At 42.8% G+C, this 15,940-nt stretch overlaps 1 protein-coding gene across 2 annotated transcripts in view; it reads left to right on the top strand.

Moving 5' to 3' along the window:
* The window catches only part of LOC119288188, a 95,122-nt gene extending 90,067 nt beyond the window's left edge, over positions 1-5,055 (top strand). For both annotated transcript variants that reach the window (XM_037567813.1, XM_037567814.1), the window contains 7 exons: positions 1,023-1,056; positions 1,169-1,506; positions 1,597-1,725; positions 1,816-1,964; positions 2,762-2,824; positions 4,385-4,453; positions 4,765-5,055. In XM_037567813.1, the coding sequence (XP_037423710.1) occupies positions 1,023-1,056; positions 1,169-1,506; positions 1,597-1,725; positions 1,816-1,964; positions 2,762-2,824; positions 4,385-4,453; positions 4,765-4,816 (834 nt within the window). In that variant the 3' untranslated portion in view covers positions 4,817-5,055. The remainder of the gene's footprint in view (positions 1-1,022; positions 1,057-1,168; positions 1,507-1,596; positions 1,726-1,815; positions 1,965-2,761; positions 2,825-4,384; positions 4,454-4,764) is intronic.
* The last annotated feature ends 10,885 nt before the right edge of the window (positions 5,056-15,940 follow it).

Consider the following 15,940-nt stretch of genomic DNA (forward strand, 5'->3'; position numbering starts at 1 on the left):
CCTGCCCCTCCCACCAAGCACCACAAACTAGATTTCCTTTCCAGCTCCAACGACCATCAGCGACCCCTCATTGGCTGTAGGGACTTATCCCGCAAAAAAATAAATGAGCTGTAGGGATAGGACACGCCAAAGGGACCATGAGCATGACATTGTTTGGGCGACTGGAAACACAAGTTTAATCCTGGTGGTTCCCTTTGAGCGCTACAAGTCATAGTTGCTCATTTGGAGGTTCTCCTAGGAACCAAGAATGGACATCAACGATATGTTTAGCTGAGTAATCATACTGGCTACCGTTGGGATAGATCTCTCCCTCATACAGTCTTTCGGATGGCTTGTTCATTACTCCCTCCTTATGTCTAAAATATGTCCTACAGGGTGAATAAAATGAGTGAATAAATACTCTAAAATATGTCCATTGGTAATTAAAATAAGATTACATTGGTAATTAAAATAGGGTACCCATTAAAATAAGATTCCAAGATGAACTACATAGGAAGCAAAATGAGTGAATATATAGTCTAAAATATGTCTATATACATCCGTATGTAGTCCATATTGAAATCTTTAAAAGGGATTATATTTAGAAATGGCGTGAGTAGATCAACATGAATAACTCCTTCACACATGAATTGTTGCTGATGTGCGAGAAAACGGGGAGCAAAGGCATGTTAAGTGCTAATTCCAGGTCTTGTTGGGCGGCCCACAATCATGTGTGTGGTGGCCTCAGAATGCAGCAATCTGGTGTAGCAACGACTTGGCACAGGGATGTCATGCAGTAATCTTGTTCATATATATCAACCCTATGTGTAGATTTTTGCTGCCGTACATCTACAAATCAAAAAGTACTTAAATTGATATTACTATTACTCATAAGGTTCGGCTACTACGTTGATTCTGACTATCATTTGTTGAACTTGGTTACTCTGGCTAACACCACTAACCATCTCAGTTTTGCTCAGTTACCAAGCTTAATATTCTAGTATGTAGGAATTAATTAACTTGTGTGCATATACTACCTGCAGGAAGTGAAATTGGTTGAGTTGGAGGGGGAAGAAGGCATGCTTCTGACTTTCACCATGTTGACCTAATGTTTTTTCTTTTTGTCCTCGTACATTTCAGCAATATAACATTACATACATTATATATGTATATATATCTCCCATTGCAGTTAGTTTGGCCAAATTTATAGCCCGCAAGCAATGGATTTTGGCTGGTTTTACTAGTGGACTCCTCTGCGTGTACAGTTGTGATTCACAAAAGACAATCCATGTTCTGCGTGAACACTCTACATCTATCAAGTCTTTGGCTATCCATGCAACTAAGCCATATGTGCTGTCAGCATCCCATGATGGTAAAATTTTGTTGTGGGACTATGGAAAGGACTGGCAATTGATAAAAACATTTGATGCCAACACTCGGCTTGATAAAGGTGATACTGTGGAGCAAGTCATGTTTAACCCAAAGGACACCGATACATTTGCCAGTGCCCAGGGCAAAACAGTAAAGGTTTGTTTAGATTCCCTATACATGCATTCAATAAACGTCATTTTGGACATTCCAGGTTTTCCTGATACATGTATTTGCTTCAAATTGCAGTTTTGGAATCTGGATTCGGGTGAATGTAAGCACACATTGTGGCATTCAGATTTAGTGTTGTGTTTGGATTACTTCAGTCTGGGTGAAAAGCTATACTTGATCACCGGTTCACAAAACAGAACTGCCAAGGTATGGCATTTCAACTGAAGAATAGGCTAGCCGTTTTTCATACTTATAGAATATTTGCTCAATCATGAGTTTTCCTTCTTCTGGGGTCAGATCTGGGACTGCAAAACACATAGATGTGTTCATTCACTAAAAGGGCACATGGATGTTGTTAACATTGTGTGTTGCCATCCAGATCTTCCAATACTCATTACAGGTTCATGGGACGGGTCCGTTCATCTGTGGGACTCTACCACCTTCCGGTAAATATTAAATTTTAAAAATACTGGTGCTGCATTACGATTCGATGAAAAGTACCCTTGATTGAAAAACTATTAACACCCCTGTAGCATAATCTGGACATGTGCACAGTGCATGATCATTTTCACCCACAAATTAAGACACGTTAGTGTTTTTTATTTGAATTTTGAGTATTGATTAGTTGAAATCTAAATTTGGGAATATGCTTAATTCATAACCCAATCTCGAGTATGGATATTGTGATAGTTCCGTAAAAAAAACTTCTATTGGAGGCACTAATATCCAAATTCAGCCTTAGCTATTTAGAAGTCAAAATCTTCACAAGCTCCGATCTTTGCTTAGATGACCAATGTTTCATATACCTATAATTCATTAAGCCAATTGAGCTCTTAATCTTATGCAATCCAGAAAAATTTGGGAATAGATCAGGCTTCACTATTAGTCCACTACCGTCATCTATATATCCTGTTGACACTGGATTAACAAATGTATAAAGGATTTAACGGTTTAAAAAGAGAGAGAGAAAATCAGGAATTGAACTAATTAGTATCTGGACTAATGTAAATTTTGTTAAACCCTGTGATCAAAGTAATTGTTACATCAATACTTCACACTTAACTTTAACCCAATAGCAGTACACATCAAACCCAATCCAGCAAAGTATTGTTTTCAGTAAATACATTTCATTATAGTTTGCAGAATATCCTACCAGTTTAGTATTTTTTGGTAGTTGACAATATTTAAGGTAAAGTCTACAGCATATGTAAAAGTGTTAACAATGTGCATCATATTCTTCCAGACATGAGCTCAACCTTGATCTCGGAGAAGTTTATGATATAGCAGGTTTGAGGAGATCAACAAGGTATACGATCAAAACTATCGTGCTTTCCATACATCTATTTTGTTACTGCAAAATTGTTTTCCTACAATTGCATAATCTTGCAAATGCAAATGAAATTGAACTAGACTGCAAGTATAGTAGTGTGTAGATTTCAATATGTTTAATTCCAAGATGTTTCTTCGTTATGCCAGTTGTCATAGTAGTTTCAAGGCTTGCAGTTCTTTGATACCGACGGAGTTCTAACCTTATAAGACTTGTCTGCATGAACATTCATTCAATTATTATACATATCTTCATATCTATCCCTCTGAATAATAACATAGGTCCGCTAATGACAGTAGCAAGATCTTCATTGTACCACTTTGTTTTCAACAAAATAAGTGAATAATAACATAGGTCCGCTAACCCCGCAAAAACAAATAACATAGGTCCGCTCATGACAGTAACATGGTCTTCACTTTACCACTTTGTTTTCAAGAAAAATAAGTACAAGGTATGAAATATGTTAAAGAATGTGCTGAAAGTAAGTCAAATCCCACAATTCCTATGTACAGTAGGCTCATACTGGGTGTCAGCACCAAAAATGTACGGTGGATTTTTCTTTCGAACAATTGAGCCCCCCCCTCCCCCCTCAGATTTGTGTTGTATCCCCCCTCTCAGATTTGTCTTGTAGGAAAATGAATGGGAAACTGGCGGAAAGAAGCGAATCCCTCACAATAAGAAGTGGGAGGAAGCGAAACCCGATACCACTTTACCGCCCACTCCGTCCGGAATTACTTGTCATAGAAATGGGTGTATCTAACGTATTTTAGTTCTAGATACATCTATTTTTATCCAGTTGTGCGACAAGTTTCGGGGCGGATGGAGTATGCAATAGCTTGACATCAACAGTTAAGTGACAAACCTCAATGGACACACCCTCAACTCCACGGTAGCGCACTCTTATGCCACCACCGTCGTTGTGGTTAGACCCCATGACTTCATGCTCATTGCCAACCGTAAATTCCCCTCTCGCCCCAACGCTCAACACGATCAAGCTAGGGTTAGGGTGGAGAGAAGAGCTAGAGAAAGCAGGAATAGGAGATACTATAGTAAGCAAGTGAAGTGAACAGGCTTCCAGCCGACTGGCCTCGCCCTGAAAAACCTTCCATCAAATTCCACATTCCCACAATAAATATTATGGAATGGGTCAGTCTTTGTGCGAAACTGGATCTGCTACCTTCAGGTAATTATAACACATACACAATGTCTTGTGCATTCATAAAAATGAACATTTTTTAGACAAAAGGCCTGCGGTTCGGTGTTAAATTAATAACGCCCTTGCAAACAAGTACAACCCCACACAAAAGAAAAAACATGAAAAATGAACATAACTACTTGTATGTTGGATTAATGCAATGTATAATTTGTCACAATGCTTTAAACTTTGATGTACAATTTCAGACTCCCATTAGATACTAACCCGTCTTACTCCAAATTTCTAAAAAAAAGGGTTGGTTGGGCATTTTTGTGATGTTTAACTATCTTTAGGGTTAATCTTCACCATTTATATGTACTACTGATGTTTGTCATATTTTCCAGGCTTGAGCGCATGCTGGACTTTAAGCTCGGGAAAGTGAATTTTATAGCATGTTTGAAGGGGTCAACGAGGTATATAGTGAAAAGTACCTTGTTATATTTTATATGCGGTACTAGATTTTCTTTTTTTGCATCTTCTGCTAGAGTGTATCCTGGAAAGGCAAATGATACAAAATTATAATGCAAGCATACCAATTTTGGCAGTGGTGAAGTGTGTTCATCCTAATTGTGTTTATTGTTGTGGCATTCAAGGCTTGCATTTTTCAGCACTAAATAGTTCTAGCCATAGTAATATTGTTGTTTGCATAAATAAAGTCATGTTATACGTTTATTTTGGCCTTGTTGCCTCAGATTTATAATAGGCGAGATGTTAACTGATGCAGAATTGCGATTGGACTTGAGAATGGATTAGTACTGCCAAACATAAAGCTGTGAGAAGGTGATTTGAGCAATAAAACGAAAATCAAAGTTTAATGTGAGGCGCTGCAGCAAATTACGATGACTGGAGAAGGCTACTGGAATATTCTTGTGAATCTAATTGTGTTGATAAAATTCAAAACGCAAAGAGCCGAAAGAACCGTGATACGTGCATGAGTGTTCCCCATTTTACTGGAACATGTTTGTTATTAGCATACCTTTAACTATGTTCCTATGCTAATTTTTATTTTATGCTACATCACTGGAAAAAGTAGTGCACTATAACGTCGCTAAACCATGCTATAGTGTTTTAAGAAATGTCTCACTAAGTAAACTAGTGTATAATGTCTTGCTAATAGCATGATATAGCATGATATAGCAAGTTAAGAGCATCTACAGCTCCGATTACCAAATCCAGCCCCCTATACGTCCTCGGACGCGCCCAGGCGCGTCCCCGGACAGTGACCGGTCAGTCCCTAAGTTCTCGCCCGCGCAGCCGGATACCTCTTATTCGGCACCCTATATCCATAATACATATGCAACATGATGAACTATTCTACATGATTATACATTGGACAATGAAATCAGCACCAAATGGACAACTAAACGCACGTAAACCCAATTTACGGCATTCAAAAGATCACCACAGTTAAGCACTGGACAAGTTCTAAACTTAAACAACTAAAAAATGATAATATAAACGGAGCAGGAGCGGGATCACCACTTCCTCGCCGGGCCTCTGCCCTTTCGGTCGCCTGCGCAGTTGTAGGTGTCTGCGGCAGGTGGTGGATCGTCGAAGGTGGAGTTGTGGTCGACCTCGTCGCTGGAGTCGTCAGAGAGGATGATGAGCCCCTTCATCCGCGTTATATCGACTAGAGGGGGGTGAATAGGTGATTTTTACAGATTCTTCACTGAGGAATTTCTAGGTGAAGAAATTCCTAAGTAACGACACACTAGCAGCGGAATAAGTACTCAAGTATAAGCATAACAGAGCAACAACACAATCATCATGACGAAATGAAAACAAGCACAGAGTACAGATAGCATGAAAACAGGATAAGCAGGCTGAACACCATGTGACTGAAGAATTAGGATTGAGGAAATAGAGAAAATCTTCACTCAATGTTTTCAAACAGTAATAACCAGGTTTATCAACACATGAATGGGGAAATGAAAGGGTTGAGGAAATAGAACCACTTGGCTTGGTGAAGACAATGATTTGGTAGACCAGTTCCAACTGTTGTGACAGTTGTACGTCTGGTTGGAGCGGCTGGGTATTTAACCGAGGACACACAGTCCAGGACACACAGTCCTCACCGTATTCTCCTTGAGCTAAAGTCACACAGACCTCGCCCAATCACTCTTGGTAAGTCTTCAGGTGACTTCCAAACCTTCACAGACTTGGTCACTCGGCAATCCACAATTCCTCTTGGATGCTCGGACCATGACGCCTAACCCTCTGGAGGATACATAGTCCTCAAAGGTAACAAGCGTCGGTTCCACCCAGGAACAATCTCTTCAGTGATGCTCAATCACTTTGGGTTTGTAGGTGTTTGGGTTTGGCTTTTCCTCACTTGATGATTTTCGCTCAAAGTCCTCGGAGGATGGGATGCTCTCAATGACAAGTGTCAGTTTCTCTCGGAGCAGCCAGCCACCTAGTGGTTGTAGGGGGCGGCTATTTATAGCCTAGGGAGTAGCCCGACATGATAAGGCATAAATGTACTTCAATGATATGACCATCAGGTGGGTAGATATTTTGGGACAGCTGGCGCATAGCACAGCAACGGTCGAATTTGAGGTTCAAATTCCTCGGGGCTATCATGTTCCTCACAGTGTAAGCAATCTGCACTAGCGAATTCCTAACTCCTCGGTCATAAAAAATTCCTCAACGACCAGAAGATCTTCGTCTCTGTCACTGAAGAAATTAAATAAACTGATATGAGATTTCCAATGGCTTCACTTGAAAGGATTGGGTAGTTGTAGGATTTTGAGATGAGCATCACTTGGAAATCACTTTTCTTAGTATTACCTCGACCCCCTTTAACAGTACGATGTTTCCTATAACTCAAAAAAGAGAAAATGAAACTACGAAAATAAAAGTCTTCACGCTTCATAATCCTCGCATGAACATCCAAGTCTTCAAGGTCACACCAATTTCTTCACTTTCAAAATCTTCAGGAGAACCGAAGTCTTCAGCTGAAAACATACATTTTTAGGGGTCGACTTTCATCAGAAATATCAAACTCCTCATCAACTTATAGAGCCTGTGTACACTCACAAACACATTAGTCCCTTAACATATAAGTCTTTAATACACCAAAATCACTAAGGGGCACTAGATGCACTTACAATCTCCCCCTTTTTGGTGATTGATGAAAAATAGGTTATGTTTTCCACAGGGATAAACATACCAATTGAAAGTGCTAAAAATTGAGGATTTTGATAACAAGATATAGAAGAACTCCCCCGAAGATGTGCATATTTGAGGAATTTGCCTTAGATAGCATATGCACATTGTAGAGTAATATCATAGAGATCTCCCCCTATATCTTATAATTCATACACACATTTGACATATAATATGAAAAATTTGAAATGCATGATGAAATATGATGTCTGACGAAATTCAGCATGCGTGCATTAAGTATTTGAGGAAATAAGCATGAAGAAAGTAGTCAAAAGTATCAGACCACCATAGGACTTTAAGTTTACAACTCGGCAAATCAAACATTTCAGAAGAACAAGAGTTGTAACTTAGCAAAAAAAACGCCCATATAATAGAGCTGCTTGAAGACTAACTCAAATTTCTCCCCCTTTGTCATCAAATGACCAAAAGGGACGAAAAATGAGGACTAACACCCCTGAAGAATATCATCATGATGTCGATGGAGGAGCGCCAGCGTTGTTGGGGTCGTTCTTTGTTGTAGAGCATGCCGCAGTGTCGTCTAAATCTTCAGCTTCGTCTATCTGGCGCGATGAAGAATATGAACTGACGACCAGTGGAGGAACTTTGACCTTCTTGAATTTCTTCGAGGGTGGCTGTGACCAGTCAAAGTCCTGTTGGAAGTCCATCTGCTTGAGTTCATCATCAGTGTATAGATGCGAAAGAATAGCTGAGGTGCGGTCGAAGACTTGATGCAAATAGTAGTGATTCTTCTTCACGGAATTTTGAGTGACTGTCATGTTGTAAAGAATTGCACCAAACTGACGCTTGACCCACTTGTGATTTCTATCCACCTTCTGATGAAGACCTAGAAGCAGTTCACAATCAGTCATCACATGCGGAGTAGTGGCTTGAGGATTTTGCTTTGAAGCATTTGCAGCAGTGTCATGTGTGGCAGAGTAATCATTGGTTGAGTAGGATGCAGCCTTTCAAAATTGACCGTCCAGAGGACGAGTGCCGTCATCAATGATAGTGGCATTTCCCTTCTCATCAGCTGAGGAAATAGTCCGTTTGAGGACTTCAATCAGGGGCAAATAGTTGAGATGATTCTAAAAGTCAGCCTTGTAATGAATTGTAGTCCTTGATCTGATGAATTTCATAATCCAAGGAGCGTAAGGCTTCAACTCAAAAGGTGACAAAGCATCATTGACCAAAGTCCTCATGAAGAAATCGTGGTAGTTGATAGGAATTCCATGCATGATGTTGAAAAGCATATTCTTCATGATGCGAACAACTTCATCTTCAGAGTTGTGGCCCTTGATAGGGCTGAGGGTTTTGGCCAGAATGCGATAGACGGTTCTTGACACACATAGCAAATCCTTGATGAGGCATTTGGTCCTTGGAGCTTGGCCTGCCCCATGAACTACATAACAAAACCACATGTTTCCAATCCTACTCATGCAAATCTTTGATAGTGAAACTAATGCATAGTAAAGACTGGGTATGAAAAAGTATGATCAAAGTGTAACTTGCCTTGTTGATGATCGGAAAACTCTAGAGACTCGTAGTAACAAGCTTTGCACTCCGCAAAATCTATCATAAACAAACAATAGCATGCATAAGTATTGAAGCAAAAGATGCAAAGAGAATCGAAGAAAAGATTCGAAAAACTCAAAAACAAGAAAATAACTTCTCTAAACCGAAAACAATTTTTAACAGTACCATATTTATGTGGATTAGATCTTAACAAAAGGTACAAGTGATGAGATTCGATTTGCAAAAAGAATCAACTAAAACGGAGCTACGAAACTCAAGATACGATCAAAAGAAGTTCAAACAAAATCTGCTTGAAATCAAATTTTAAACTTTCGAAAAATATATTTAAGTTGGTTTACTGGATAGATGAGATCGCTCTGAAGATTTTGGCGTTGGTTTCATCGAATTTAGGCAAACGAGCAAAAAGTTGTGCTAGTTTGAAACGCATGGGCTAAACTGTAAATAAAAATCCTAGCGGATATGTCCCTGGCAAAAAAAAGAAAATAAAAAAACTACAAACGAACGTTCGCTACAGAAACCTAAAGAACGAAAACCGTTCGCTACAGAGACCTAACGAGCGAACGCTCACTAAATAATGAAAAACGATTCAAAAAAAACAAATCTCGATCTGGATCGTCGGATCCAGATCCGACGGACGAGAGGGAACGGGGGCTACCGCGGCGGCGGACGTCGACGACGGCGAGGCAACGGCTTTGGTGGCTCCGGCGGCGGCAGACGGCAGCTCTGGCGACGGCGGTTGCGGCGCAGGGCGGCTGCGGCGACTAGAGGCGGCGGCGGACGGCTTCGGCTGCAGGCCTCCGGCGGCGGCGTGTGGCGAGTGCGGCGGTGGGAGCTACTTGAGGAGGAGAGAGGGGGTCCGGCTTATAAAGGCGCGGGGCGGGCGGCGACTTGGAGAAGGGGGTGAGGCGGAGGCAGTGTCCGAGGTGGACACGGCGGCGGCACGGCGTCGTGCACCGGCCAGACTCCCGCTCGGGGTCGGCGCGGCTGCGCTGCTGGGCTGAGCTGGGCCGTGGCCTGGCTGGCTGGCCCAGTTCAGCGGGGAACTTAAAAAAACAATCTTTTAGAGAAGAAAAAGTACAAAAACTATAATAAATATATATCTAAAAATAACATAAAAATTCACATAATTATATGGTCTTATGAATGACCTAGTGAACACTTTTCTGAGCCTAAATGCCTAAACTAAAAACAAACTTTTTAGTACTAATAAACTGCGCAAATAAATAACTAAACTTGCAAATAAAATCAAATAAATATATAAAAAAATCAAAAATCAATTTTCAATATTTCTTTGCTGTTTTTGAAGATGTCCTTTTATCTTCTCTATTTATTTTATTTTGAAATAATTGGAAAAAAATTGAATAACAATTTGATCCAATTTTCCAATTTTGATAAATCAAAAATGAATTTTTGGGAAACCTCCAATTCTCTCAAATTGGTGTGTTTAAGATTTCTAGGATCAAAATTCAAATAAAACAAAACAAGCAAAATGCATAAATCATGGATGCATATGAATAATCTAGAAAATAACATCCAAATTGAAAATTAGGATGTTATAGAGATGCTCGAGCGCGACGCCAAGGCCGAGGAGGAGGCGCGCCAGGCCGCGGCGGCACTGCCTGCGCCGGCACAGCCCGCGCCCGACATCGCCGCGCTCTGGAACACGGCGTTCGCCTGGGCCGGTCCGGCGCCGACGCTCATCGACCTCACAAACTCCGAGGACGACGACGATGACGCCGACACCTAGTGTAGCGTGCGGGTGCGTAATTTTTAGTTTGTTTTTATTTTTATTAAATGCTAATGTGGACGCGTGGACTCTGGCCGGCCCTCGTGTCCGGCTTTAATGTTTAATTAATGTTGTTTTTATGTTAAATATGCATGCATTCATTTTTTCTTGCGCCGTCAAAATGGGTCGCGCCAGCGTTGGGAGCACGCGCCGACCCAAAGGCGGAAGCGGACATTCGTGTCCGCCTGGCCGACCCAAACGGATAAAAAGCGAACAAAATCGTCGTCCATTTGGGTCGGCCCGTTGGAGTTGCTCTTACTCTACAACCTCTGCTAAAGCAGGTTAGTCCGTATCTAAACAAATATAAGAACAGTAATTTGGCACCAAGGACTATGTTATAGCTAGTCTGAATTTTTTGTAAAAATAACTTTGGTCTGAACTTCTTCTTTTTAATAACGGGTGATGTGTTTGTCTGTCGCCACCGACGACTTTCCAGGAGAATCGACCAAACGAATAAGACTTGCTGGGTGGGTGGTCGCCTATCCAGGAGAATCGACCAAACGAATAAGACTTGCTGGGTGGGTGGTCGCCTAGGCACGAGATTACATGTACAACCGGCAACAGAGACCGAGCATCTCTGGAAGAGAGGAATCCAACTGAACAAACGGAGAAATTCAGTTCCAATGAAGGATTAACAAATCCGAGGGGACAAGATTTTCCCAACGTCTTTTTATTGAGATCGTCGAATGAGGTAGGAGTAATACTTCACAAAATTCTTCCACAAATTCCAACTACTTAATCACCTCAGCCATGACGATTTTGTATATTGGCATCGTCTTTCTTCCACTACACTACGTGAGAGCAACTCTAGCAGAGCCGCCGTATTCGTAGCCTCCATAACGTATATAGAGCATACTCCATAATATTTTGAAGGCTGCCAAGACTGTGCACAAACGCATAGCCACCATAATGTGGCCTTTTTCTTTTTCCTTTTTACCTTATTACGAAAATTTAGGTTAAACAATCCAATAAATATTATTACAACTAAATGAATTCTAAAAATTTAAACACACCATCATTAAGTTAGCTTCAAATGATGGTCAATACGATCCTTCTTCAGTTGATTATAGGAGGCCAGGTTTTCAAATCTTCTGGTACACCTCAAGAAATGTTTGAATGCGGTTTGAGTGATTGCGAGGCCTGGCGATTACACTTATATTTTCATATTCAATGATGCTTAGCACCTCTCATCCTTGATGATCGTGTTCTGTAGGACCACACAACCTGTCATGATCTTTGCCAATACATCTTTGTTCCTGAAACAAGCAGCCCCCCGGACAATTGCAAACCTTGCTTTCAACACTCCAAATGCTCTCTCATTGTCCTTCTCGTTGATTCTTGTGCCTTGATGAAATGCTTCAGTTTTCTAGTCTTAGAATTAGGAATCGTCTTCACAAATTGATCAAGATAGATAGATGTCATCAGCAATGTTGATCAGTTTGAGCATGAGCAGCTCGTTCAGGAGCAGCCGCCCGTGGAACTCTTGTTTTGAGGAAGCAATGAAAGATAGTAGCCTTGCTCATATTGATGGCCATTCACCATGAAGTTGTAAGGTGTAGCGGTATCAAACAGATGAGATCTTCGGAAGACATTAATGTTTTTGTAAGACCCAGACAACCAAAAGTAGCAATGCCAAATCCACAAATATTCGAAGGCAACCGCTTCCAAAATTATTGTTGGATCATGACAATGACCCTGTGCCAAGAGCAGGACACTTCTTCCACCACCAACGTGTAGAGTGCACACTCCTAGCATACCAGGACAACCTCTTGCTTCGTTCACCGCTAAAAGCCTCGCCGTGTCCACAACATTGGGTGATCGCAGATTCTGCTCTCCATAAACCCTCATCACAATATCAACGAATACTTCCATGCACTTTATAGTTGTATCTTTTGCCGTTCAAAGATACTCATCCAATGTATCTGCAGGAATGTCATATGCAATCATCTAAAGTTTCGCCGACAGACCAAGCGTTAGGTCATGCGGAAGCATCGCCAAATACGTACGCAGCAAAGGTGCAACACGGCAGAAAGTAGTCGTGCATGAGCTTTTCGCGGCCTTCGATTCTGTTACGGTGAATCGTCACATGACCACCCTACGATCCCGCAAGATTCCTCCTCGTTTTGGTTGCCGCTATCCATCAAAAAAACCTCGTCTTCTTCAGCATCCATGATTTCGCTTTCGGACTCGAAGCTCAAATTGCGAAGCTCAAATTGGACGATGAATCATCAAAAAACTGCTCTACTAACAGCTCCATCTACACAAAATTCGAATCCTATGTCATCAACAGAAATCTATTAGCCGCTATAATAAATTTACAAGAAAAGATCGAGGAAATTTACCTCTAGGAAAGTCATCAAAAAAACATGAGGTCGCGCGGGTAAAGGGGTGATTGGGCCGAACAACAGGAAGCATGCGCAGGGTTGTGGTGAGGCGTGGGAGGTCCGGGAACGACTCAGTGAAAGCGACCCAGGCGGCAGGGGTCACATCGAACGGCCGTGACACGGGTATATGGACGACGACGGAAGGTAATACATGTCCTAAAATGTCCATGACACCAAAATTTAGGTGGATGAAGGGCGCACTATATCATCCCTACCACCAAATACAGAGGCTCGGGGGTCGGTGAATCCGCACGAAATGACAATTCTGCTAAAGTGTATATTTTCGATCAAAATTACCGTACTAGCGATAGCGAGAGTCTGCTAGAGTTTCTATGAGCAAGCATCGCTGTCACTTGCACGTACGCAAAACAGTTCCATCAACACGCAGTCGCCGTTGGCCTGATCCAAAGGCGCACCTACATCTTGTTGCTTATTTGTCTCGGCTTAACCTTCAGCTTATGAGTTTCCTTGGATTTCCCTTTGCAGATCATCGTGCGGAAGCAGACGCCGTTAGTTAATTAATCAGTTTTACTGAAGCACATCTAGATATATAGTACTCCCTCCGTCCGAAAATGCTTGTCATTAAAATGGATGTATCTAGATGTATTTTAGCTCTAGATACATCCATTTTCATCCATTTTGATGACAAGTAATTCCGGGAGTATTGCACATTTAAGTTCTATGTCATTGGCCAGATACACGTCTCCTTCCCAAGGCTCCCCCGAACCTTATCCTCTCCCACGGTGCCCCCGTGAGGTGACGGGGAGGATTCCCTCGATCTCCGCTGCCAGTCATGTCCTCTTCCCACCTCCTCCTTCGCCGCCGCCCCAGGGCGTGGCCGGGAAAAGCCCGGTCGGCGCGGGCGGCGGTGGGGCGTTCTTCTTCCCCTAGCGCGAAGGGCCGGCGCGGGCCGGTCCTCCTCGGGCTTGAGCACGGTGCTGGCGTGTGGCTCCGCAACGTGGCGGCTCACCGGCGTTGCCTCGGCATGTTGGGCTTAATGGAGGGTGGAGCGTGCCTGGGCTGTAGCGGTCTGATCTGGCCGGCAGGCGGCGCGGCCTGCGGTGGCGCGGGCTGGTGGCTGTTGTGCTGTGTTCTGGCAGTGATGGCCACCGGTGTGGTGGTTCCCTGCTCCTCGTGCGGTTACTCTTGGCCACGGTGGGGCAGGGCATGCTTGTGGGGCTGCGGTGGTCGGGGTCCGGCTAGCAATGCAGGGGTTGGTTGTCATCTCCTTTCTTCTGGATCCAAGCCGACGAAGCACGGGGCTGGGCGGGTGCCGGCCGTGCCGGCCGCACGAGCGACGGGGTAGGCGAGGATCTAGGATTTGTGCTTGGGCAGGCTAGATCTGGGCCCGAGGCGGATAGGAGTTGTGCTCCGGGTAGGTGAGGTGGGGCTCAACATCGGATGTGCCCGCGGTTCCTTGCGGGCGCGGTGGTCGTTGGTGGTGGTCGGGGATATCGCTTCTCCGTCGGGGCAGATTGGCGTGATGACCATGGGCATGGCGTCGTGTGAGCTTACTCACTGACGGCCGTCGGTAGTCATGGGTGCTACCTCTTGAGCACTGCGTTGGTTTTCCCTTGAAGAGGAAAGGGTGATGCAGCAAAGTAGTCAGTTTTTGAGAACCAAGGTATCAATCCAGTAGGAGGCTCCTCAAAAGTCTCACGCACCTACACAAACAAACAAGAACCTCGCAACCAACGCGATAAAGGGGTTGTCAATCCCTTCACGGTAACTTGCGAAAGTGAGATCTGATGGAGATAATAAGATAAGATAATATTTTTGGTATTTTTATGATATAGATTGGAAAGTAAAAGATGCAAATAGAAGTAGATTGGAAACTTATATGATACAAGACAGACCCAGGGGCCATAGGTTTCACTAGTGGCTTCTCTCAAGATAGCATAAGTATTACGGTGGGTGAATAAATTATTGTCGAGCAATTGATAGAAAAGTGCATAGTTATGAGATTATCTAGGCATGATCATGTATATAGGCATCACGTCCGCAACAAGTAGATCGAAACGATTCTGTATCTACTACTATTACTCCACACATCGACCGACTCCTGCCTGCATCTAGAGTATTAAGTTCATAAGAACAGAGTAACGAATTAAGAAAGATGACATGATGTAGAGGGATGAATTAAAGCAATATGATATAAACCCCATCTTTTTATCCTCGATAGCAACAATATAATACGTGCCTTGCTGCCCTGCTGTCACTGGGAAAGGACACTGCAAGATTGAACCCAAAGCTAAGCACTTCTCCCATTGCAAGAAAGATCAATCTAGTAGGCCAAACCAAACTGATAATTCGAAGAGACTTGCAAAGATAACCAATCACACATAAAAGAATTCAAAGGAGATTCAAATACTTCTCATAGATAAACTTGATCATAAACCCACAATTCATCGGATCTCGACAAACACGCCGCAAAAAGAGTTACATCGAATAGATCTCCAAGAATATCGAGGAGAACTTTTGTTTTGAGATTCAAAGAGAGAGAAGAAGTCATCTAGCTAATAACTATGGACCCGAAGGTCTGTGGTAAACTACTCACAACTCATCGGAGAGGCCTTGGAGATGATGTAGAGGCCCTCCGTGGTTGATTCCCCCTCCAGCGGAGCGCCGGCGAAAGCTCCAAGATGGGATCTCGTGGTTACAGATGGTTGCAGCGGTGGAAATAGTTTTTCGTGGTGCTCCTGGATGTTTTCAGGGTACGGGAGTATACATAGGCGAAGACCTTAGGGCGCTCCGGGCACCCTCGTGGCCGCCTCGATTGCAGCTTGACGTCCACTCCAAGTCTCCTGGATTGCGTTTGTTCCAAAAAGGTCGCTCCCGAAGGTTTCATTCCGTTTGGACTCCGTTTGATATTCCTTTTCTTCGAAACACTGAAATAGGCACAAAAAAACAACAATTCAGGCTGGGCCTCCGGTTAGTAGGTTAGTCCCAAAAATGATATAAAAGTGTAGAGTAAAGCCCATAAACATCCAAAATAGGTAATATAATAGCATGGAACAATAAAAAATTATAGA

Source organism: Triticum dicoccoides, chromosome 4A (genome assembly GCF_002162155.2).
Source record: "Triticum dicoccoides isolate Atlit2015 ecotype Zavitan chromosome 4A, WEW_v2.0, whole genome shotgun sequence".
In the NCBI taxonomy this organism is placed as follows: domain Eukaryota; kingdom Viridiplantae; phylum Streptophyta; class Magnoliopsida; order Poales; family Poaceae; genus Triticum; species Triticum dicoccoides.